This window comes from Pteropus medius, unplaced genomic scaffold (assembly GCF_902729225.1).
Source record: "Pteropus medius unplaced genomic scaffold, Ma_sr-lr_union100, whole genome shotgun sequence".
Lineage (NCBI taxonomy): Eukaryota > Metazoa > Chordata > Mammalia > Chiroptera > Pteropodidae > Pteropus > Pteropus medius.
In genome coordinates this window covers 190,755-214,551 of record NW_024350921.1, presented here as the reverse complement: position 1 = coordinate 214,551, position 23,797 = coordinate 190,755, and the positions used below count along the sequence as shown (strand labels likewise).

The window sequence follows — 23,797 nt, the reverse complement described above, 5'->3', positions numbered from 1 at the left end:
ACAATCTGCTCATGAGCAACATGGGAACTAGGAGGACCGCCTGTTTGCTTTTAGGAATCAGTGAAGCTTTCACAGAAGATACAGCTTTTGAGTTGAAAAGTGAAGACTAAGTTGGTGTTTGCAGGACAAGAGCCAGGAGCAGAAGGATTTCAGAAAGAAGGAAATGAATTTGCAAAACACAGCCTGAAACCGCAAAGGCTTGTTGTGGGGACTGAAAGTATTTGTTTCGCTGGAGCCCACTATGGGGATCCTAGGACCTGTCCCCTATCCTGCCATGACCACCATACTTTATATCCCTTATTCTAGGCCTGGGACAGAGGAAGCTTTAAGCCTGGGTTCCTTTCAGGCTTTTAAAACTAGTTTCCTGATAGGAAAGGGAGAAGAGACTCCAACTTCAAGAAAAACTTACAGACTGTGGGCCAGACCGCATTTTGGAGCACAATTTTAAAAATGCAGTCCGAACAAGACTGGTAACAAAGAGGAACGGTGAGAGGTTTTAAGGCCCAACAAAAACAGCTGATGTGAGTGGCAACACCTACTTCCTACCATTACAGATTCTTGTACAAAGATGAGTCAGTGATTTCCTGCAGCAGTAAGGCTTTGTATCCACAGCAGGAATATATTGACTATCACCCAGTATTTACATCATCCAAACAACAAATCCTTTTCTTTTTATTTACTTAATTATTGTACAATTCATGTTTGATACACTTATTTTTAAAAACTACAGCACTTGAGAAAAGCCCTAAGGTTAAGGAATCAATTAGCATTACAAAAGTAGTAACAACGGATATCTGGAAAACATGGGTGTAGCTTTGGATTGTTTTTTAAATTGGATTTTTAACTGTGTTAGATGAGCAAGGCCTTCTCCGTGTGCCTTGCACAGTAAATTCTTCATAGACATCCGCTAAGTAATTTTACATAATCGCGCCCCCGCGCCTAGCGGAGAAGCTTCCCGTTTTTCGGGAGGCCACCTCCTTGGGTTCCGGAACGGCAGAAGTCCTCTTGCACAAACTCGGCCCCAGGCCATAGGGCCTGGCGAGCGAAAGCACCGCACCGGTTGCCCGCACTCTCTCCTCCGCCGGCTCGTTCCGGTCCGCGGGCACCTCGCCGGAGCTGGGAGGGGAGGGGCCCGGAGCCCAGTCCCTCCAGTCATCCCGCCCCTCCGCTCCGCCAGGTGCGCGTGCGCCGTGGCCCCGCCCACCGCCCGTCTTGCTTTTCCCGGGCTCGGTGGCCGGGCTCGCTTCTGCGCGCTCCTCGGCGTCCTCACAACGCGCGTGTCCTCTGGCACCTGGGAATCGCCCAGCCCCTGTCCCGCCCACCTCCTCGTGAGCCCGGCGGCGGGGCCATGGCGCGGCGGTGGCGGCCCGAGGCCGGCTGCGGGCCGCGCGGCGCGCTGGTGTTGCTGGCGTTGGCCCTGTGCGCACCCGGGGCCCGGGGCCGGGCGCTCGAGTGGTACTCGGCCGTGGTGAGCACGGAGTACAGGGACCCGCGCACGAACCAGACTGTGTGGAGCGTCGCAGAGAGCGGCCGCTTCGGCGACAGCTCTCCCAAGGAGGGCGCGCAGGGCCTAGTGGGCGTCCCGCGCGCGGCGGACCACGACCCCGAGGGCTGCTCGCCTGACACGCGCTTCTTCGTGCCCCCGCCCGGCGGCGGAGGGACCGCGCCCTGGGTCGCCCTGGTGGCGCGCGGGGGCTGCAACTTCAAGGACAAGGTGTTGGTGGCGGCGCGGCAGAACGCCTCGGCCGTGGTGGTTTACAACGAGGAGCGCCACGGGAACCTCACCGCTTCTATGTCACACGCGGGTAAGCCGGGGCCTGGGGCGGCGGACGGGAGTGTTTTTTGCCTTGCGTTCATGGCCGACGGCCTTCTCGACCTCCACTGGGTCTCCGCGGGGTGGGGGGTATGTTCCGGAAGCGGGGGGGTGGCGCGACTTTGATAGCCCCTGGCGGGCAGGAACTATTAGGTAAGCACTGGATTTGGCTCGGTGTGTCCCCTGGGCTGCTGTTAGGAAGGACGCCAGCCTCTCGACCAGATTAGAACTTGGCCTTGGGCCCTTCAGGTGAAGGGAGATGCCCTCCAGAGGAGGGCAATGTGCAAACGGAGGAAATTAAAACCCGCAGAAGCAGGAGTGTGGTTCTAGCCCGGAGTCTCATGATAGCTTAGCATGAGTCCCTTTCCACTTAGTATCTTTCAGAGTCTGGTAGGGTAGGAACTGAAGCTCTTTTCCAGCGCACTCCAGAGTCTGGCAGCCCTTCACCAGGCTTGGTGACACTATGGTTTTTGGACTTTCACAAACGTATTTGAATACTCTAAACTGTGAGTCAGAAAATCTGGATTTAACTCGAGTCAGAAAGCTTGGATTTAAATTCGGGCATGTTGTCTAGCTCACTAGCTATCAGGTTATAATTGTGGTTCGACTGCCAATCATGTTTGTTTAGTCTTGAGTTTAGATGAAATTTTTAAAGCTGTGTTCATTCAAGAAATGACCTGGCTCTTTGCCAGGTGAGCCTTCATACAGTCATGTATTCCAGAGGAACCAGCAGTAATGATAGTTTAAAAGTCCTGTTTTGTGGGATTTCATCCTCAGAGCTGAACTCGAGTGCGGTACCATCAGTACAACAGGAGAGAATGTGTTCTGTTCTGCCTTCTAAGTTTGTAGCTCTAAACTTAATGTTAATAAAATCTTTTTAAAGTTTCTTTTGCTGCAAGTCGGATGTCTTTTTTTCCCATACTTTTGTCTTTTGTTCTGTTCTGGTTTCCTGAAGGCAAGTTTGGAACCTAATAGTAAAATGAGGACAGAAAAGTGACTGAATTTGGCCCGTTTTAGCAGTGATAGGAACGGAAGTGATTTGAGAGGTGAGGGTTGGGGAGGTGCTGAGAATTGGGCAGAAACTGTAGGGGCCCGGGAGGGGGAAAGATGGATGGATGATGGTAAGCCATATTTGAAATGGATGGAAATGATCTGGTGGAAGTCAGCATAGAGAAGAGGAAACTGAGTCAGGCCTTTGGGAAGGCAGGAGGCTGTGTCCAGAATACTTGTGGAGGGGCTGGCATCAGATAGCAAAGGGAAAATTCTTCAGTTGCAACAGAAAGGAAGTGGGTTTGGAGTGGAAAGGGAACAGATGTCCATGTGATAACATTGGTGCAGTTATTCCTATGATTACAAATCTACCTAATTGTTATGGTACCCACACCATGTTTCCACAGGACTGTCATGAAAAATCCTGTCAGATTTCACCTACCACTCCAGATACAGCCTTTTGCTACTGTTTCCCAAGTTTGATAGTTCTGTTGAAGAAAAGAGGTTAGTGTGTCAGGATTCTCTGATTCTGGCTCCTTGCAATAACTTCTCAGTCTACAACATCTTAATGTAGATTTTTTTTCTTTCCAATGGCAGACTCATCAACCTAAAATTTTCTAAATCTGTTCACTGCATTTTTTGATAATGACGCTGACATCTTTTCCAGGCTCAAGAGCACTTGATATAACTGTGGTTCATTGACCTTGCTTGCTTGTGTTATTAACATAGTTCATCCAGGCCCAGAAAAACACCTCATAGGTGTTTATTTTAAATCCTCTTCTCGTGAGCTTCTGTTCCCATTATCAGTGTCCATTCTGGCCTTTTGACTGTGAGAATAATTCTTTTTGAGGAAAAAAGACAAAAGTAACAGCAATTTTTAAAAAATGTGTGTAAGTACTCAGTAGTAGGCACTGTGTTGGGTCTTCTCTATACAGCGGCTCAGTTAATCCTCCTGACAGCCCTTTAAAGTTGATATTTTAACCCCATTTTACCAATGAGGAAACTGACATTAAGAATTTAAATGACTGGCCCATGTAACAAGGTGATGTATGGCCAGCTCATTCCTTGTTGTGGGAGGAGGGGCTGTCCTGTGTATTGTAGGATGTTTAACAACATCCCTGGCTTCAACCTACTAGATTTTAGGCACATCCCCACCCCAGTTGTGACAGCTGAAAATGTGTCCAGATATTGCCAGTGTCCAGGGAGAGAGAAGGTGACAAAATCATCTAACTTTTTGAACTATTGATTTAAAAGGTAATTTGGTAGCATTGTGACTAATGGGTTACACAGAGGAAAAGCTGGAAACAGAGAATCCAGTTAGAACATTCGGCTAGTACAGGTAGAAATATAAGGGCCAGTTCCATAGTGGTGACTGTAGAGATAGAAAAGAATGACTCTCACAGAACTTGGCCCAATTGGGGACAAGGGTACAAATGTATGACTTTTTGAGACTGGAATAGAATTAAGAATGGAACTTGGCCCAATTGGGGACAAGGGTACAAATGTATGACTTTTTGAGACTGGAATAGAATTAAGAATGGAATGAATGTGAATGTCAGAAGAGGAACCAGCTTTGACATACATGAATTTGAAATGTTATACAGAACCTTGAGGGCACCTCAGACCTAGGTTTCCTGTATTTTTCCGGAATATGCCTAGAATCAGTAAAAACCTCAGATTCAGCACTCCTCCATGTCCCTCTGTAACACTGGTGTTCTACAAGATAGGTAGAGATAGCTGCTTGTAAAGTTGAATTGTGAGGGTCTTAGGTAGAATTTCTCCTTAAACCTGTTGCTTGATTCTACTAGAATCTGGTATACAGTATTTGGATATATATCAGTATTTTATTGTGGCTCTGAAATAAATCACGACTTTAAAATGATGTTCTGTCAGAACAACTGTAAGGACTGTTAACACTAAATAATGCCCAGAGTTGATACCCTTTAGCAGAAAGATAATGAACCCAAGTATTGTGCCTGCTTAGGGACAGAAATGCATAGGACACGTGCCTGCCTTTGAGGAGTTTGAGAGGCCTAGTGGGAGTGAGAAACAGAACTTTCCAGACAGTATGGTTTGGACCTTGACAGAATTCTGTGCACAATTGCTTAGGAAGCGTAAAGGAAGGACATCTAATGTGGAGATTGCAAAGATGACTAGAAGTTAGTTTGAACAAGATGAGTAAAAGTTGATATATGTTAAATAATGAAAATGAAAGCTTTGATAGAGTATTGGCCTTAGTGTAGTTACTTTTGATTAATAAATAGAGTGATTTTTTAGCTAAAATCTTGGCATAGCCTTTTGGGAAGGGGCCAGAGTTCAGGTGGGAGGGGGATTGCAAAGACGTGTAAGAAGTCCCTGACCTTAAGAAAAATGTGTATTTTGTATTTGCAGAGTACGAAGAATAGTCTTTTATGAATAATAAATTCTCGATGATCTTTAATGCTTATTCCCACAAATGATCTAAAAATTTAGTTTTTAATTTAGGATGTATTTTGGTGCTATAGGAAGACAAATGGCACCTGGCAGCCTCAGAAGGTGGAAGTAACTGGGACAGTTCACGGAAAGATTGTGTTTTGAAGGACAAGTTGGAGAAGTTGTCTCTGGGTATGTGTGATGATGTGTGGTAGGGGCGGATGGCTATAGGACATTCTGGGTGGTGGGATTAGCACTGCAAAAGGCTGAAGGCCTGAGATAAAGTAATGCATTTAGGAAAACTGCAAAGAGTTCTCAGTAAGACTGTTGAATAGTATATTCAACAAACAAAATATTATTGAGCAAGCCAAATTATCCAAAACATAATTTAAAATTGCAAGAAGAGTCTACAGCCATGCCACCCTGAATGTGCCAATCTCATCTGATCTCAGAAGCTAAGCACGGTCGGGCCTGCTTATTACTTGGATGGGAGACCATCTAGGAATACAAGGTGCTGTAGGTGTTAAAAAAAATTTTAAATCGCGAAAAGAGAATTACATTTATTTTGGGGTTCTATTCACTCACCCTAGCCACCCATGAAAGTATTCTGTAAAGTAGCTTCGGGTTACAGAGACATTCACATTCATATTTAGTGTAGTATTTCCCCTGCAAAGGAGTTCATTATATTCTCCTTATTTTGGATCATTTCAACTATAATACTAGAAGATATGCCAATTTTTCAGATAGATTCATTTAGAAATCCTTCTGTGGGTCATCACTGTGTGATGCTGAGCTATGAAAACTAATAAAACAGGTAGTACTGGTCTAGTGAGGGAGACCTATAAAGAAATTATAGTAAGTGTATAAAAAGATATCTAAGAGGCTTCGATTCATTGCCTACTCAAAAGAGTGATTGGTGCCAGAAAGCCTTAGGTTAAGCTTGTGCTGAATCTTAAAGATTTAACCAGGAATTCTCCAGGTTGTGGAGAAAAAGGTAGAAAGAGTATGGAAGTTAAATTATTGGAAAAAAGAAAACCTGAAAGTTAATGGATTCTCTTGCTGGAACTTTAAAATGTATTTCTTGCTGCTCGAATTAGTTTTCTAGAACAGAAATCTAATCCACTACTTTAAATATTTTAGTAATTCTCATCTTCTTCAAGAGAATGTTGGAGTCTACTTTAAATAGTTTACTTGGGAGGAGAAATGGTACACTAGACTCAAATGTCAACCTCTAGAATTTTGAAGCTATTGACTAAGATCTTTAAAAATATTTTTGTATTTGTTTTTGACAAGGTGGTAAGAGGAACACAAATTTGAAAGGAAACAAATACAGTTTTTTTTTTTTGTATAGAAAAGTTTTATGGAAAATTTAGCTTGCTAAAGAATACTATATTCTGTATGATTATTTAACAGGTAAGATTTTTATCATGTACTGTGTATAGAGACCTTGAGCTAAGTGTAAGGCATAAATAAAACTGCCTCCAGGAGCTCTCCTATCTGTGGAAGTGTAGGTTCTTTGGGGGAGGAAGGGGTATTGTGCAGATGACTTTTTTTTTTTAGTCAAATGTGATTACTATAGCAATGTTAACACCTAGGCAAGAAAAATAATTCTAAAGGCTTTTTCTCACCCTTCCCAAGGGTTTTGAATGTGTGTGCCTTCTGGGAAGAAATCCAGTTGTCAGTTTGGAAAAAAGCTGTGATGTACCATCATGTGCTACTAAGGAACACTCTCTGGGTTGACAGGGCCAGCACCCTTGGGACTGTGCTTGCAGTGACACTGAGCTTGGGCATTTTTTACTCAACTGCCCTGTCTCTTGTGCATCCCAAAAATGTCCCAGAAAAGCAAATCACAGGATAGCATGAGTCTTCATCCTGAGTTTTATTAATTTAAAGTAGCTCCCAGAAGCAGTCTGGCTGCTGTAATTACAGTATGTACAGCAAACAGTTTAGCTTTCATCCTAGGCACAAGACTTTTTTGAAGTGATTTCTTTAACTCAATAAACTAAGATTAATTTCCTAGGTGAAAAGTTTCAGATTGATATGACAAGTGTTTTCAGTTCAAAATATTCTTCTGATTGGTAATCACTGTCAGTTGCCCCGTCTCTCCCCCACGTGAGATTTTTAGGTGTTCAGGAACCTCTCAGTTCATCTTCTACCTCTTATTCATTCATTCATTCATTCATTCAACAAATATTTACTAAACATTATGTGCCAGCTTCTGTGGGAGTTACTGAGGATAATGAGATTACGTATATTTTAGTCACTAAGCTGTACTAGTCACCATCTCAGGTGTATGTTTTTGTAATGGTTTCACAGCCTCTAAAGAAAGCCTCCCTTCCTTTGCTTGGTAAACTTTCCTGTCCTCCAAGATGTAGCTCAGATGCACTTCCCAGGGAAAGAGCCCCCTGCCTCCACCACAGACAAAATTATCACTTCATTTCTGCAGCTCTTTGTACTCCACTTTCTTATTAAACAAGTGAGTGTCCAAAATGGAAAAATTCTCATCTCCATTTTATAGCAGAAGAAATACCGTGGTGAGGACAGATTTTCTAGACTCGGACAGTGGTGATAGAGTGACATTTGAACCCAGTCTGCGCTCAGAAGCCTCAAGGGTCCCCCCCATGAAATCACAGGTGCTCAGTCTTCTAGAAGTGGCTTTTACAGGTTGTATATGATATCTAACAGCTCTTAAAACTTCCGAGAGCCCTCATCGGTAAAATGATAATGTGGCCTCTTTCCGCTTCAAGTGAGATAATAAATGTGAAAGTGCTTCAAAGTTGTTTTTTCCCATGATGCCACAGAAGACGTTATATCAGTACCAGAAATGGTATGTAGCTGTAAGCATGGCATAGACAGTTTTGTGTTCTGTATAAAAGTTCTTAACTGAGGCGAGTACACGGGGTTTATTATACTGGTCTTCCTACTTTAGTATGTTGCTGAAAATTTCCATAGAGAGGAGGTTTATTAAAAAAGGCTTTCAGTTTGTGAAGTGCCATGTAATTATTAGTGGCATAACTATCATAATTGTTTCTATACTTGTCTTTCTTAACTACTGATGTTTATTTTCTGAAGGCAAGAAATGCCTTACTCTGTATCCCATCTCCCTATGATGACATGGAGAGTGTGAGAGCTCAGACAACTTCAGTTCTTGCTAAGTGACACTTTTAGGCCCAGATCATAGGATTGGCTTCCAGACAGGAGCCACGTTAGAAGGGTGCCTGCCCTTCTGGTGTTTCAGTAATTAAATCCCACTGGCCGAGGGCCACAGTGGATTTGTACAAGTTAAATTTCTCTATGACAAAACAGTTCTATCATGAGGTTTTAAGCTCCTCTAGCAGAAGTGGTCAGGGTCCCCAGCCTCTGGGGGTGGCCTTCCAGATGTGGTCTGTGTTGTGACTATATAGATCTCTTGTCCACACAATTTTTTTTTCATCTGTCTATCGAGCACTGTCAGTATTGACAGCTGCTGCCTCAGTCTGTATACATGGCTGTGATTTATAAAATTCTTACTCTTGTACGTGTATATTGTGATAGCAAAAACTTAGGAGAAAAATTGGCAATTGATATTTTTATAGATACCTCACATATATATGTATGTCTGTGCAATTAAGCTCTTGGATGTAGAATCTCTGGGTCAAGAGAGATGTGTGTGTTTACAATTTTTTTGATAGCCATTGCCCTCCATACCAGATGGTAGTAATTCACTCCCCGGAAGTGTGCAGGAGGAGTGCAGATTTGTGCTCACTCTTGCCTGCTAGTATAGTGTATCAAACTCTTTGACCTTTGCTGTCTTATAGGTATAATGTTTTCTTTTGTACCCTGACTTTTCATGTTTAAAATCCATTTTCTGGAGAGTGACCACTAATAGGTACAGCATTTCTTGTGAGGGCGATAAATGTTATGGAATTAGATAGTGGTGATGATTTCATAACCTCTGTGACTATACTAAATCCACTGACTTGTAGTCTTTAAAAGGGTGAAGTTTATGGTGTGTTAATTGTATCTCGCTAACGCTGCTATTTAAAAAAATAAAACCCATTTGTATTTTCTTTTCTGCAAACTGACTTCATTTCCTTTGTTTTTCTGCTCCTTTTCAAATAGAAAATTAATTTTGTGTTTTTGTTATGTTACATGTATTTTTCTCCATTGGCCATTTGCTTTTATGATCTTGATGCCTTGTTTTTTGCGCTCTTTTAACCATGCAGAAAATTTTCATTTTTATATGGTTGGTCAAATTTCTTTTCTTTCTTTCTTTCTTTCTTTTTTTTTTTTTAAAGAAATTCTGAGGTGGGTTTTTGTACTTGGAACGGTTTTTCTTCAATATTACTTATTTTTAAACCACCATGTTTCTCTGGCTCTTCTGTATTTCCTCTTCCTTACATATTTAAATCTTTGATTTAGTTGGAATTTATTTGGGCATAAGTTGTGAAGGGATACAGCTTTTTATTTTACCCCCTTGGATGATAACCCAGTTGCCCCTACACTATTTTTTAATAATCCATTTTACCCCATTGACTTGAAATTGCTCTTTTATCTTTTACTAAATTCTTTTAGGTATTTGGGTCTAATTTCTAGACTTCTTTTCCTGTCTCATTATTCTTATCATTTTTGTGTTACTCTCACATGTTTTAATTACTTTAAATGTAAAGGCTAGTCCAGGTTTTACTGTTTAAAAAGTTTTCCCAGTCATTCTTGATTTCCCCTAAGTGAATGAATTTCAGAAGCAGCCTTTTTTTTTAGAAGCAGCATTTTTAAGATTTTAAAAATCCTATTAATATTTTGTGGTTATTTATACATAGATAGGAGTTTTTCGTGTGTGCATGTCTTATGTCTGCTCATACCTTCAGAGAAATGTGAAATAATAGTGACCATAGAAATCCTCAGATTGTCTCCCTGAGTGTAATGGGCATGCTTTAGACGTTACATTAACATTTATAAGTGAAATTGGTTGGTATAGTTCTTTTGTTTTTCTTCACCATGTTTGGTTTTATTATCTTAGAAATTATTTTAAAACTTTTTTTTTTTTTTAATCTGCTGTGGAATTATTTAAATATCATTGGTGTTGTCCTTAAAAGGTTTGGTGGTAAAATTCATCTGTGAAACTGAGTGGGGGCTCCTATTTTTGGGGAGGTAGTCCTTAGTGATTTGTTCTACTTCTCATGTAATCAGTCTGTTTTCTTTGTTGGGACCAATTTTGGTAACTAATGTTTTCCTTAAAAATTACCCATTTTACTTAAGTTTTTGGACATATGCATAGATGAGCCATAGTGTTCTCATGTTTCTCTTAACTATCTTATTTTATGTTCTTTTTATTGATTTCTTTGTTCTTTCTTACAGGAACAGGAAGTATAGTGGTCATTATGGTTAGCTACCCAAAAGGAAAAGAAATTTTGGATCTGGTGCAAAAAGGAATTTCTGTCAAGATGACCATAGAGGTTGGCACCCGTCACGTACAGGAGTTCATTAGTGGGCAGTCTGTGGTGTTTGTGGCCATTGCCTTCATCACCATGATGATTATCTCATTAGCCTGGCTAATATTTTACTATATACAGCGTTTCCTGTATACTGGCTCACAGTTCGGAAGTCAGGTAATTATGAATGACTCTTTTTAACTTTACTTTTTAAAAGATATTTTGTAAGTTTTCCTATATATATTGCTTGAAGTTATATGGGACCCTATTCTTAATTTTATTTTCACTCATTGATATTTAAGCATCAATATGATCTTTCTGAAAATAAGTTCTTAGTTAGAATATATTAAATTTTCCGTTCTGTGAGAAATTAGATACCTTTAAATCTGGGTCACTTTTTGCACATTTTGCTCCTGCAGATACCCTCTTTGTCCTTTTCCAGATATAAAGGAATGACAGGCATGAGGTTGAGGGGACCTGGTTCTGTGTTTATAAAGAGAACCCAGGGCCCCAAGGCGATGAGCAGAGTGGGAGGGCCTTTTTTGTCTCCCTTTGTGGAGCAACTTTCAAAGTCATTAATCTGCAGACACTGTCTCAGTAATAGCTAAGAGGAGGACAGGTGAGGAGCCAGAGGCTCCCAAAGGCAGGCCTTTTAAATTTCACACTCACCTCTGTTTCTTGAAAAGTTGCACTTCCTGGCTTTGTGGCTGTGATCAGTCATTTCGGGGTCATTATCTATCTGATGACTAGGAAACCTCTTACCTTTTAGGTGTTTATAGATGGGCATGTTGTGGCCCCATCCTTGGCTTACTACTTTCTTGCCCGTATTTAAACATAAGAATTGGAATTGGGTTCTCTTTCAGACATGAAATTGAAAATGAGTATTCTTGATCAAGCAGCTCTTAAAATTATATCTGGCTGTTTTATACATTAAGACTTATATAGTAATTTTTAAAGTTATTTCCATTGTAATCATTTAACTTTGCTTTTTAAATTAATTTTTCCTATCAGCGTCCTTATATGATTTTTTAAAAATAATGATTTAACATAAAATTTTCAATTATGATATATATTTTTTTCCTATCTAAGAGCCATAGAAAAGAAACCAAGAAAGTTATTGGCCAGCTTCCACTTCATACTATAAAGCATGGAGAAAAGGTACCACTTTTATGGGTTTTTTTGTTTGTTTTAGTTTGGTTTAGATTAGACTGTATGTCTGTGTGTCTTAGTAATGTTTTCCAATTCGCTAAATTCACAGTATTGAACATGTGGAGTTTTGGCTTGTTGGAGTTAGTACTAACTTTATATGTGTTTACTTTAAAGCAGGCTTGTCAGCAGTATGCGACGAGCCTTTCAGACTTGTGCTTTTTGAATTTACATATGGGTAATTGAATTTAAATTAATTTACATACAGCTAAACTTAAAATTCATATATGCAATGGAATATTACTCTGCCATTAAAATGAAATCCTACCATTTTCAGCGGTGTGATGGACCTAGATGTTGTTATGCTGAGTGAAATAAGTCAGAGAAAGATAAATACCATGTGATTTCATTTACATGAGGAATCTAAGGAACAAAAATAAACTATAATCAAAAAACACAGATATAGAGGAAAATCTGGTGAAGGGGAAGGGGAATGGGGACTGGGAGAAAGGGATGAAGGGTTAAAAATGACAAATTAGTAGTTGATAGTCATAGGATGGGGAGCACTGCATAGTGAATGCAGTTAGTATTAATTTAATGGCTAGATGGAGAGCCAGAAGAGAGAAAGAGCAATTGGGATTGTTTTATAAACGATATAAATGCCTAACCAATGTACTGTATACTTGAAACTTAAAAAAACAAAAACAAAAAAAAACAGGTTTAAGGAGGAGGGAGCAATCAACTGAGTCAAGTACTGGGAGAAGGGCTAGTAAGTCAAGGATGGAGCGGGGGAGGGTTAACTTGATTAGGCACGATGAAGATGGCGAAATGTGTTATAGGCAGAACAGGAAATAACAAATGCTCTTCATGTCTTCATTGTACATCTACATATTACGCACAACTGGGCGTGATAAGACGTTTGCTAAATGAAAAATAATTTTAAAATGGTAAAGGTAATATAATATTATTAAAAATCATAAAAAAAAAAACCAACTTAAAATTCGGTTCCTCCTTCACACTAGCTACGTTCAAATGCTCAAATAGCCAGTTTGGCTGGTTCCTACCATCCTGGACTAGGCTGATATGTCTGTTATCGAAGAAAGTTCTACCTGTTGGTCAGACCCGATGACATAAAAGAAGATAAAGAACTTAAGGTCTCCACCACAGACCCTTGAAAATTTAAATTCTTCTCTGTTGAATCTGAAACATGTCCTTTTCTTCTGAGGCCCTTAATTAATAGAGAGAAGATATTGGGATTTGTGGAGGAGAGAAAAGATGTTTTTAAAGATACTTTTTTTTTTTTTTACAAAAGAAACATTTTTTTTAGAGTTCTCAGTTTATTAATCCTCTGATGAAAAATCTGATCACCACGGATGTCACTGAACGAATCTTTATTTCTTCTGTTGCCCATTTTCCACCTCACTTTTTCCCACTACCAACACTGGCCTTTGTAGTCCCCCTAACTTTCTTCATTCTGTTCTTCCGTTCCTTTCGCTGTTTTCTTGAGGTCTTCCTCTTCTCATACAGGCCATGTCCTACAAGTCTATGTTTGGGTTCATTTCTCTTTGCATAATCCAAGGAATTATAAATCATGCCACAACTGGTTGGCCACCACCGAAATGGGTTCAGAATCCAAATATGAAGATGACATCTGGTGTGATCTTGTACATTTTTGGCTAATTTTTCCCAAATTTCTGTCTTAAGTACTGTTGCCTTTCCAGGATGAAGGATGTTGATGATCATTTGTTTCCATTGAAGTAGCCTATTGGTCATGAAATTCCTGGTATGGATAGATAACGTGTTGTTCATGATGGCGGGAGGCCCTCAAGCATTAGAGGGTAGATTCCTTAAAATGAGAGGAGTAGCTAACACAGTAGTGTTTATTCTTTTAATAGTGCATCTCGCCACGAACTATGACAACTGTGTTGACATAGCTATAGTTTGGTTCAGTGATTTTGATAATTCATTTTATCTCACTTTTTTTGAACCACACTGTATTCTGTCTTCTAGTCTCCCTTCAAAAAAAAAAACAAAACTGCACTTATGGTAGATATCACTTCCTCTCATCTACTAAACACATTAATTTATAAACCTTTGATTTGAAAACTTTGGAATCTGATATTAATGGTTTATGTGATAGCTTTAATATTAAGATACTCCTGGAATTGTATTGTTGGTTGCCATCCTTTCCCTAATGCATTGTAGTAACAGTTGAGTTTTAATAGTTTGTACAAGGTGTCTTTCCATGCACATGCACCAAAAGTTTTTAAAAAGTTTCCCATCTTATGGGTTAAGGTTCGCATCCAATTTACAAATCAAAGATCCAGGGGGAAAGAGAATCTCCAGTGAATTCCTGTGACGAACTGCATGCATTCTGCATAGCCAGTGACTTAACAAGCATGTAGTTTTCTGTTCCTCTTGAATGGGTCTTCTACTCTCCATTATCAGCAAATCACAGTTCTTAAATGTAAGAATTCGTAGATTCATATGTATAATATACTGAATTGAGTCTTTCAGAATATACATAAATTGATACTATTCTCTTCCTATACAGAACATTTTTGAAAATCTGCTTGCACAGACTTTTTTAAAAGCTATCAAATTAATGGCTTAAAAAAGAGGATTCATAAATGGTCTATGAAGTATAAACATGGATTTTCTGATGATTTTATATTTTAAACTTGTACAGAAAAGTGTTATTTTTCTTACATCTTCATCTTGTCCAGTTCTAGAAACTAGTATTCTAATTTTTCTTCTTATACATTCACAGTAATATATAAGCTTGCAAACTACCAGGGACTTTAAAAGTTATTTTATCACTCTTGCATGGCATATGATAAATGAGTGATATTTACTTTAGTTACAATATAATTTTAAGTGTTATCAAGTTCATTTAATATAATCTTTGATAACAGTCTATAAAATCATTCTTGATTGCTGGCTTGTTAACAAGTCAAGCACATGGCTAAATATATTTTTTTAATAATTATGTACATATGGTATAGCCAAGTTCCATAAAATTATCTTGCTAGAGTTGTAGCCACCTGTAGAATCCTGAGAATGAGAATTTCATTGGCCTGTCTTGGTCAGCTGACCGCTCTGGCCCTGCCTGCTTTGGTTGATGGGATGTGGTCAGGTAGATAGATCTAGGGGGTATGCAAGAAAGTGGGAGTTGCCACCCAAAAAGGTCTATAAACCATAGGTTCTCAGAAGTGGAAATTTTGTCCCAAGACTGCTTCCTTCCCTATAATTTTTGTTTCTTTTTACCTTTGTTAATTTGATAGGTGAAAATCTGTAACTTAATTTGTAATTTTTGTCATAAGAAGGTGAATATTTTCAGATGCTTAGCCATTTGCATCTTCTCATTTGCAAGTTGTAACCTGTTCTTCAGCCAGTTCTCATGAACGTGCTCTAGATTTTGTTTTTGGTAATTCCAGGAAACAAGCAGCTTATTGGACATTCATTCTCTCTATAAGTTTTATATTTGAAAAATAACTTATCATAGTAAAGCAGGCATTTGCATTTCTAAAGCCCTTAAAACATGAACACTAGCCTTGTATATAAACAGTTTTCATGTCTGATTAGACAATGAAATTTTTAAAAATTTTCAGCCAGGTTCTTTAAATATTCTTGATAGTGGTAAAAAGTAACTACTGAGTAAAAATTGTGACTTTATTTTCAGATTGTACCATTGTAGACTAGAATTCATCATTGTTTTAACAAGGATATACTATACACCCAGATAAGTAAACTCTTTCCTCTTCTTTTTACAGGGAATCGATGTTGAAGCTGAAAATTGTGCAGTGTGTATTGAAAATTTTAAAGTAAAGGATGTTATCAGAATTCTGCCATGCAAGTATGTTCTCGTTACCTCATTACTTGACAGCTTTCAGATTTCCAGTAATAGGGTTTTCATGTCTTTATGACATGAAAGTCTTGCTATCGTGATGACCTCATGTTGATCTCATCCTTTAGAAAAGACATTTCCAGCCTTCAAGGCCCCTGTATTTATATACTGCTTTAAAATTGCTTTGTGTCTATGGCCATGCTATCCTGAACAAGCCTGATCCTGTCTGATCTCAGAAGCTAAGCAAGGTCGGGCCAGGTTAGTACTTGAATGGGAGACCACCTAGGAAGACCAGATGCTGTAGGCCTAAAAAATGAGGGATTGTAAGGTGACAAGGTCCTTGCAATCTGTGAGGTCAACCAAGGGTTGCCTCGCCTAAAAAAAATAAATTGCTTAGCTTAGGAAACTGTAATTGACTATTGAGATCCATTATATATCTTTGTCATGGATTGGCTTTTTAAAAAGAGTGCTGTGTAAGGAGCAAGGAAACTGAAACATGACAGGTGAAGGCATTGTGAGAGGGCCAGAAAGGGTGGCAGAAAGTAGGTCAGGGAAGGCAGTGGTTTGCTGTTATTTGCTCCCTGGGTTTAGGTTCTTTTGGGGATTGTGTAAAATAAATATTCCTCCTCTTACTCTAGGTATGTTAGAGGATTTTTTTTTTCCCAGCAGCAGGAAGTTACGTTTCCTTTTTAATGGAGAATTCGATAACTTTAAAAATTGCTTTGTTAGCAGTAGGCTGTACAAAAATTATAATATGTTTAAGTCCGATCAGTTTTAATTACACTTCGCACCAAGTAGAAGCAAGTTCCGAGTAAATATATAATTATATTTGCTTGATGTTTGCTAAGTACTTTAATATATGTGTAAGTACTTTATAGTAGGTTACATTCTCAATAATTGTGAAGGAAATGAATAAATATCAGAATAACAAAATTAAAGTTTCCCGAATAAAAATATAACTTAAATCTACAGGTATTTAGAGGGCATTGGTGTGATGAGTACTTAATGAATGACTTGGGGTCAGTATAGGTCGATTATGTCCTATAGGAAATTATTAAAATAGAAAAGAATTTTTACTCTAGGCTGGTTTAGGGTGCAAATCTTTCTGACTTAATGTTTAGGATGCTGCAAAAAAGAGGCAACTCGAGGCTAAATTCCTGGCATCAGAGATATCCTGATTTTTGTATTTCACTTGGGTTTTGTATTTGACCTTCATGAGCAGATATGGGACATGTGCACATTTTCTGGCCTCCTTCTTAGGGATTTTGGCTCCCCACCCTTTTTCTCCTGTGCTTTATTGAACAAATTCTCCAGTAATGCTAACATATTTCTTTTATGTTTTTATAAAATAATTCCTTTGGTGAGTTACTTTCAGTTTGAAAATGCAAAGGTCAAAAGAGAAGCTGGACTAGGCTGTATTGTGTTACTTAAGTACTGTTATTTTTAACTGTTCTGGCAGATTTTTGTGTGATAAACTACTGAGTATTTCCTGTGCCCAGCACATTATACATTTGCTCCTCAGAACAGCCTGTGGTGTCGGTGCAGAGGTCAAGGACTAGTCCAGAGTCACAGCATCAAGTCATACAGCTGGTATTTGAGCCCTATCTGCCTGGCTCCAATACCCGAACTCTTAGCTCCTCAGTTTTGTCACATAAGAGCCAATTAGACAAATCATTAAAAGAAGAAAATACATAAATGATTTTTCTTTTTTTTGATTCTGAAAGGGATAGATGTTCATTATAGAAAAATTTAGAGTATACAAAAATACATAAGACAGAATATAAATGTTTTTTTAAGCCTGCAACCCAAAGATGATTTGTTAATGTTTTGCTGTATTTCCATTTGAGCCATTTGATGGACTTGTATAAGATGCTATCAGTTTAATATTACTTTATTCCTATTAGTTTACCGTTGGTTTACTTGTGCCAATTTGTTCCCAAAAGAGTGTCAAAAGCACATAAAAATACAACCTAGCATGAGGCGAAAATAAAACTCGCTATTTTTGTGGAACAAAGGGGAAATTACTCTTTAAGAGTCTAATGTAGAAAATAGAATAGATAAGTATTTAGGGTAAGTGAATAGAACTAGAATGTTGATTTGACGTTATTTAATTTGTAATGAAAAGATAAGTTGATAGAATGTGTTATTTCCTTTATAAGATATAAACATTTATTTTAAAACATTAACACATACTTAATTTTTTTAGGCATATTTTTCATAGAATATGCATTGACCCATGGCTTTTGGATCACCGCACGTGTCCAATGTGTAAACTTGATGTCATCAAAGCCCTGGGATATTGGGTTTGTTACATTTTTGTTTATATTCATTCAGTCTGCCCCCGTTCTTCCTGAGAGATAAAATTTCATTACTGACCAGAGGCAAGAGGGACGGGCTAAATAGTTCTGACATCCTTGTGGTTCCTGAAGAAATTTTCCTCTTTATTAAAAATGAATTCTTTAGAAATTCCAAAAAATTAATGAACTAAATTTGTGATTGTAGAATAATATGCTAGATGTTTCTTCAGTTTTTAATTACTCGGAGCACTATATTTTGGTACAATGCTTTGCAGAACATATATGTGCTAGTCAGTCTCCTATAAAGAGGAATTATAAAATGTTTGAAATGGAAGGAGCCTCAGACATTTCTGACTCAAGGTGTACATCTTCAATATATATGAGGAAGCCTAAGCCAACAATTCCTGATACCAGTTCTCCCAATTCCTGGGTTTTAGAATTAAGTAGTGCTGGGGAAATTTATCCTGCATTGAATTTACTCCATCAGTTTGATACTCAGATGGTCATAGGGCCTTGTTCAGAAAACAAACAGGAGGGCAAAGTGAGAGAGAGCACAGAGTAGTAGCCAGCCATGTGCTGAGTGCCGTATGAGCATCACGACGTTTGCTTCTCACAGCTCTCTGTGAGGTAAGTACTGCTGTCCCTGTCACTGATGAGAAACTCCCATGTAAGAGATGCTAAATTGCTCACCCAAGGTCACAGCTAGTTAGAGGGGATTTGGCTTTCAGACACAAGTTTGCTTAATTCCAGGGTCCAAGCTCTTAAATACTACCTTACCCATAAAGGGGGACATAGAGGGATGAAAATAGATTTTCTCCTAGATTGTTATATTTTTTATTGTTTTAGAGTCTTCATATAATCTATTAATGTCTCAAAATATTCTTGATTAAATAGTAAATAGTTTTGGAATAAAGATCTTTGAAAGACCTAATGTAAATATAAAATATACTTTTCTTCTTGCTAGAGTTTTTGGTAGTATTATAGAGTTAGAAACTGCAGAGAGGTTTTTTTATGATCATTTTATGCAACTTAAAGCCATAATGGCCGTGAGGGCTGCAGATCTTAGTGTTCCCACCCTCTAGCTTAGCATATCTGCTGAGGTGGTTTCAAGACCACAGCTCTAATTAATAACTGCTGTGGTTTCCTGTGAATTGTATTTTTTAAGTGTGAGTTCTGGAATGCCCTCACCATAGGTACACAGAAAGCGGGGAGGTCAGCATTCGAGAACTGCCTTACTGAAAACTCATTTGCTTTGATATCTAGATTGTCTTTCCTCTAAAATTTCTAATATTCACTTATTAGTTTTTAATAATGATGGCTTCGTTTAGCTTGTAACATGCCTTCTTATGGACTGGGCTCTTCTACTCTGCTCCAGACAAGCGGATGCAGCTCTCTGGGACAGCATTTAAACAGCAGAATCCAGGCAGCTTAACAGATATCTTCTTGGCCAAGTTTTCCTTCTTCCCCTTTCTCTTAGATATACTCTGAAGCTCATTTTAAGTTTTTCTTCATTAGTCATGAACTTTAAATTTGCTTTGCATTTCTGAAAATTTGCATAAAAAGAATTGCACTGATTAGCATTGAGACACTTTGATCTACATGTATATTTCATATATTAAAATCAAGATTCTTCATTTAATTAAAAAAATTTAAAATTTTTTCCAATTATAGTTGACATTTAATATTGGTTTCAGGTGTTAGACATTTTATAACTTATAAAGTAAACCCCCTGATAAGTCTAGGACCCACCTGGCACTATACATAGTTATTACAATATTAGTGACTATATTTCCTGAGCCATACTTTTCATCCCCATGACTATTTCGTAATTACCAATTTGTACTTCTTAAGGGATTCTTCATTTTACTTAAGGTCGGGTTGCTTTCTTAGCATGTTAATTTCAGAATGCTAGAATATATCTCCCCAGAAAGCTTAATTTCTTTTTTGAAGAACAGAAACCTGTAGTAACTTTAAATCAAGTTAAGTAATTGGCCTGTCTTGCCTTTAATTTTTAAAAATCTTTTGACAAATATACTATTTTCTTTAGATCCATTGGCTCCTTCTTTGTTGGATTTTATAGTTATGACACACACTCATTTAGTGACTAAAACTAGTTTTCATTGCCAAGAAAATGGCCTCAGTGGGAGAGCCACCAGCACCCCTTCACAGAGATAGCAAAGGTGGTCCTTTCCTTTGCAGCTCTAACCACTTTGATGTGCTGTTTGTCACATGTTGTTTTCATTTGGCAAGCACTTATCAGAGGAATGCTGTCCCTGGTGCTGGCTCTGAACTTGGCTCTGGGGAGACAGATGAATAAGACACAGTCCTTCTACTCTCAGACCCCTGGGGATTTCACTGTCTGGACTGGTGGGGACCAGAGTGTCTGCCCAAACGTAGCACGGTGAGAGAGGCTATGAGAACAGAGGAAAGATGTACTCTGCTGAGTGGACATGGGATGAGACAGGGAGTGGTTTTTAGAGGGGCATGCTAGCTAGATGTTAAAGGGTTTGCCTCACAGATGAGTATGTTATAGATTGAGAATGTATCCACAGGGGTGTGACCATGTGAGGTTTGAGACTGGCAGGTAGTTAATTTTGGCAGGTATTTATGTAAACTGCTTGGGTCAACTGATTAGGGTGGGCTGAGCGAATGTGAATGTTACGTCAGCTCACCAGGATTTGTTGCTGGGTGTGCCAGGAGTCACGTTCTGATACTGTTTGGTTACTGACAAGAAGGCAGCAGCATGCCATGTGCTATTGGGGAGATAAGGGTACTAGGACATGGCTGGAGCTGCCGTGGGAACAGCTGACCAGCAGTGCCCTTAGCCCAGAGGACAGGAGTCATGCCTGTGCAGTGTTCTCACTTGAAGCAAAGGCGACGGTCTCAGTCTGTCAAGCTTCCCAGACCCCTTGTTTTGAAGGTCGTGTTACCAGTGGGTTCATCTAACCTCACACAGCTTTGACTCTGGCATTAACCAAACAAGGTTTCTGGATAGCCCACAAATTTTGAGACCTAATGTAGTAATGGTCAAAGAGTCTTGGCCCTTACTTTTAGTTTTTTCCTCTTTAAAGCAGCAAGTGTGAGAGGGGGCAGTAGAGGCAAACTGACAGCTGATGAGCTGATGTTTTTAAGTGAACCAGAATCCAATCTGAAGCCTTGGGTTGTTTAGAAACCTCATTCATCTCTGAAACCCTAGTGCCTGCCTCGCTTTGAGAAAGGACAGCGTTGGAGGCAGTGATTAGAACTCATGGCTAAGGCTGGAAGTGGTCAGCAGACAAGACAGCCAGGCTGAGTTCCAGCCTCTGTTCAGGAAGGTGGGATGGTGTTTGGAACAAAGCTCCACTTCTGTCAACAAATAGTTTAAAAGGTGGCATTGCTTTTATCAAGGGGAAAAATAGTTTTTAAAATAAAAAATGTTTAGGTCTTAGAAAGCTGCTTGTTCAGAAGTAATTCATTTTCTGATGTCAGATGAAGACATCAGTATACTTTTTGCCATATTCTGGGTATAAAAGTAAACATTTTATATGAATTATGAGCAAAAGATGATAGATAAGCTTTGATTGTATTACTTAGACAGTTTCTTTTGTTCTAACTCAAGGGAGAGCTTGAGGACGGGCAGGAGATGCCTGTTCCAGAATTGGCCTCTGGGAGTGTTGTGGCTGCAGATTTGAGTATTGCTGTCCAAGAAGATGACAGAAGTGACGGGAGCAACTCACCATTGTCCTCCACTAATGAACCCGTAGCACAGTGCGGTACCAGGTTTAAGGAAGATTCAGGTGAAAACACAGCCTTACTAGGTAAGTAGCCTGCAGATTATAAAACGAACTCATGTTATCAGTTGTTGAAAGAAAATAAATACATAACATGTAGAAAAAAAACAAAAATGAAAACCATAATCTTACACCTGGAAATACCATTTTAACATTTCAATAAATATCTTTTTAGCTTTTTTCTGTTTAAGGATGGAGAGAATGTCATTTTATGTGCTATTAGGTCACTTATTTCTCAGTGTATGAAGTTCTTCCTGTATCAATAGATACATGATTTTGTATAGCTACATAGTATTACATTTTGGATTTACTGTGGTTATTTCTTTAAACTAAACCCTGTTGATGGACTTTTATTATCAGTGACACTTCTAAATCATTATTCATATTTGTTTACCACTTGTCTAATTGTCTTCTATCATTCTATCACAGCCTTCCCGACCTGAATTATAGTTTACAGAATACGCATAAAGAGCAAAGCAATGATCCCTTTGGGAAGTTTTTTGAAGAACCTATGATAATTTTTTTTTTCTTATTAATATTTGCTTTAATTTTTTTAAACCCATTTTTTAAAACAAGTGTCTAGTCCAATTTGGGCACTTCAGAGTTTGGAGAATCCCAGGATGCTTGGTGAATTGCATTTTTTTTTTTTCATAACTGTTGAGATTACCTTTTTTCATATTTATTGGTCGTTTGTTCTTTTTGAGTTGCCCATTTCATCCTTTTTTTATACTGATTCTGAGAGCACTTTGGACTTTATATTGTATTATACACACACCCCATCCTGATTTCTGTATCTTTGACTTGCTGATGTATTTTGCTTAGCTAGAAATTTAAAATTTTTATTTAGTTCAACTTCTCATTCTTCCATGATTTTGCCTTTGATAGCATGCTAACTTAGGAAAACCTTTCTCATTTCAGGATTATAAAAATATTAATTTGTTTTGCTAATATTTGTGGTTTTGTATTTTTACACTTAAATCTTTAATCCACATAATTTAAGAGATTTAACTAACCAATTTTTTCCCAAATATTTAACCAGTTGTCCTAATATTGTTTAGCAAATAACAATTATTTGTGAATAATGTTTTGATATTTGTAAAACAATGCAAATTCCTTTATCTTTATTCTTTTAAAATAATTTCTGGATTTTTCTGCATTTTCAAGATTAATTTTAAAATCATGTTTTAAGTAAAAGAAAGTCCTATCAGAATTTTTATTATAATTGAATTCATGTACAGATTATTTTACAAATTTTTGATTCTTCTGATTTTTAAATTAGCCATCCTGGAACAGGAAGTATATTTTTCCAAATCTATAATTTTCAAACTGAATCCAGTTCTCATTTTTTACGTGTTTAGGATCTATGAGACAAAGATAGAAATATTAGAGCTTAAGTTTTAAGTGGGTACCAAAGGAGGAAAGACAGCATTGTGAAAGAAGGAGAGACTAGACTCAGGGAATTAGAAAGCTGGGAGGTTGGTCCTTTGCAGGCATTGTCCTAACCAGGGCTCTGGCCTCCTGCTGGGACTACGCGTGGGGTAGGGGGAGTCTCCCTGCCCCAAACACATCCTTCCTTACGCAGCATTGCCTTCCATTTGGACACACCTTATTTTTAGAAATTCAATTGTATTCATTCAGCATACTGATTTAATTTTTGCTTTTGCCTTCAGTCTCTAGAAAAAAAAAGAAATTGAAATTTGTTTTCTCTAGTACTTGACCACTCTTGGGATACTTAAAGACAGATGAAACTCTCTCATCCTGATGAAACATCTTTCAAAAGCAGCCTCTAGATTTTCCTGCATTCTTGTTACCCGTAGTGCATTAATATGTCATTTTGTCAGTGTCTTTCCTCAAATGCCCTCTTAGAACTAAGACAATAAATTTCAAATAGGGGGTAGAAATGAAGGTGTGGAAAAAGAAGCCAGGTTACAAAATCACTGGAGAATGTGTTATCTGGTCAGTGTCCCTTCCATTATCCAGTTGGCCTTGTATTGAGCTCTAATGTATGTGCGTTCAAAGAATTTTGTTCTCCTGTATTTAAGGAAGTATCTTATTACTATAGGAAACCTTTTGTGCTGAAATTATTTTCTTATTCCTTAGTAATATCAAGA

General features: G+C 38.4%; 1 protein-coding gene and 1 pseudogene across 3 annotated transcripts in view; both read left to right on the top strand.

Annotated features, from left to right (window-relative positions):
• Positions 1–1,194: 1,194 nt before the first annotated feature.
• The window catches only part of RNF149 (ring finger protein 149), a 45,573-nt gene continuing 22,970 nt past the window's right edge, over positions 1,195–23,797 (top strand). For 2 of the 3 annotated variants that reach the window (XM_039840090.1, XM_039840089.1), the window contains exons 1-6: positions 1,206–1,805; positions 10,553–10,803; positions 11,716–11,784; positions 15,546–15,628; positions 17,826–17,922; positions 21,515–21,713. In XM_039840090.1, coding sequence (XP_039696024.1) covers positions 1,349–1,805; positions 10,553–10,803; positions 11,716–11,784; positions 15,546–15,628; positions 17,826–17,922; positions 21,515–21,713 — 1,156 coding nt within the window. In that variant the 5' untranslated portion in view covers positions 1,206–1,348. Of the gene's footprint in view, positions 1,806–10,552; positions 10,804–11,715; positions 11,785–15,545; positions 15,629–17,825; positions 17,923–21,514; positions 21,714–23,797 lie in introns of all 3 variants that reach the window. The other variant, XM_039840092.1, reaches the window with a different exon arrangement.
• LOC120584484 (uncharacterized) lies at positions 15,808–15,926 on the top strand (annotated as a pseudogene).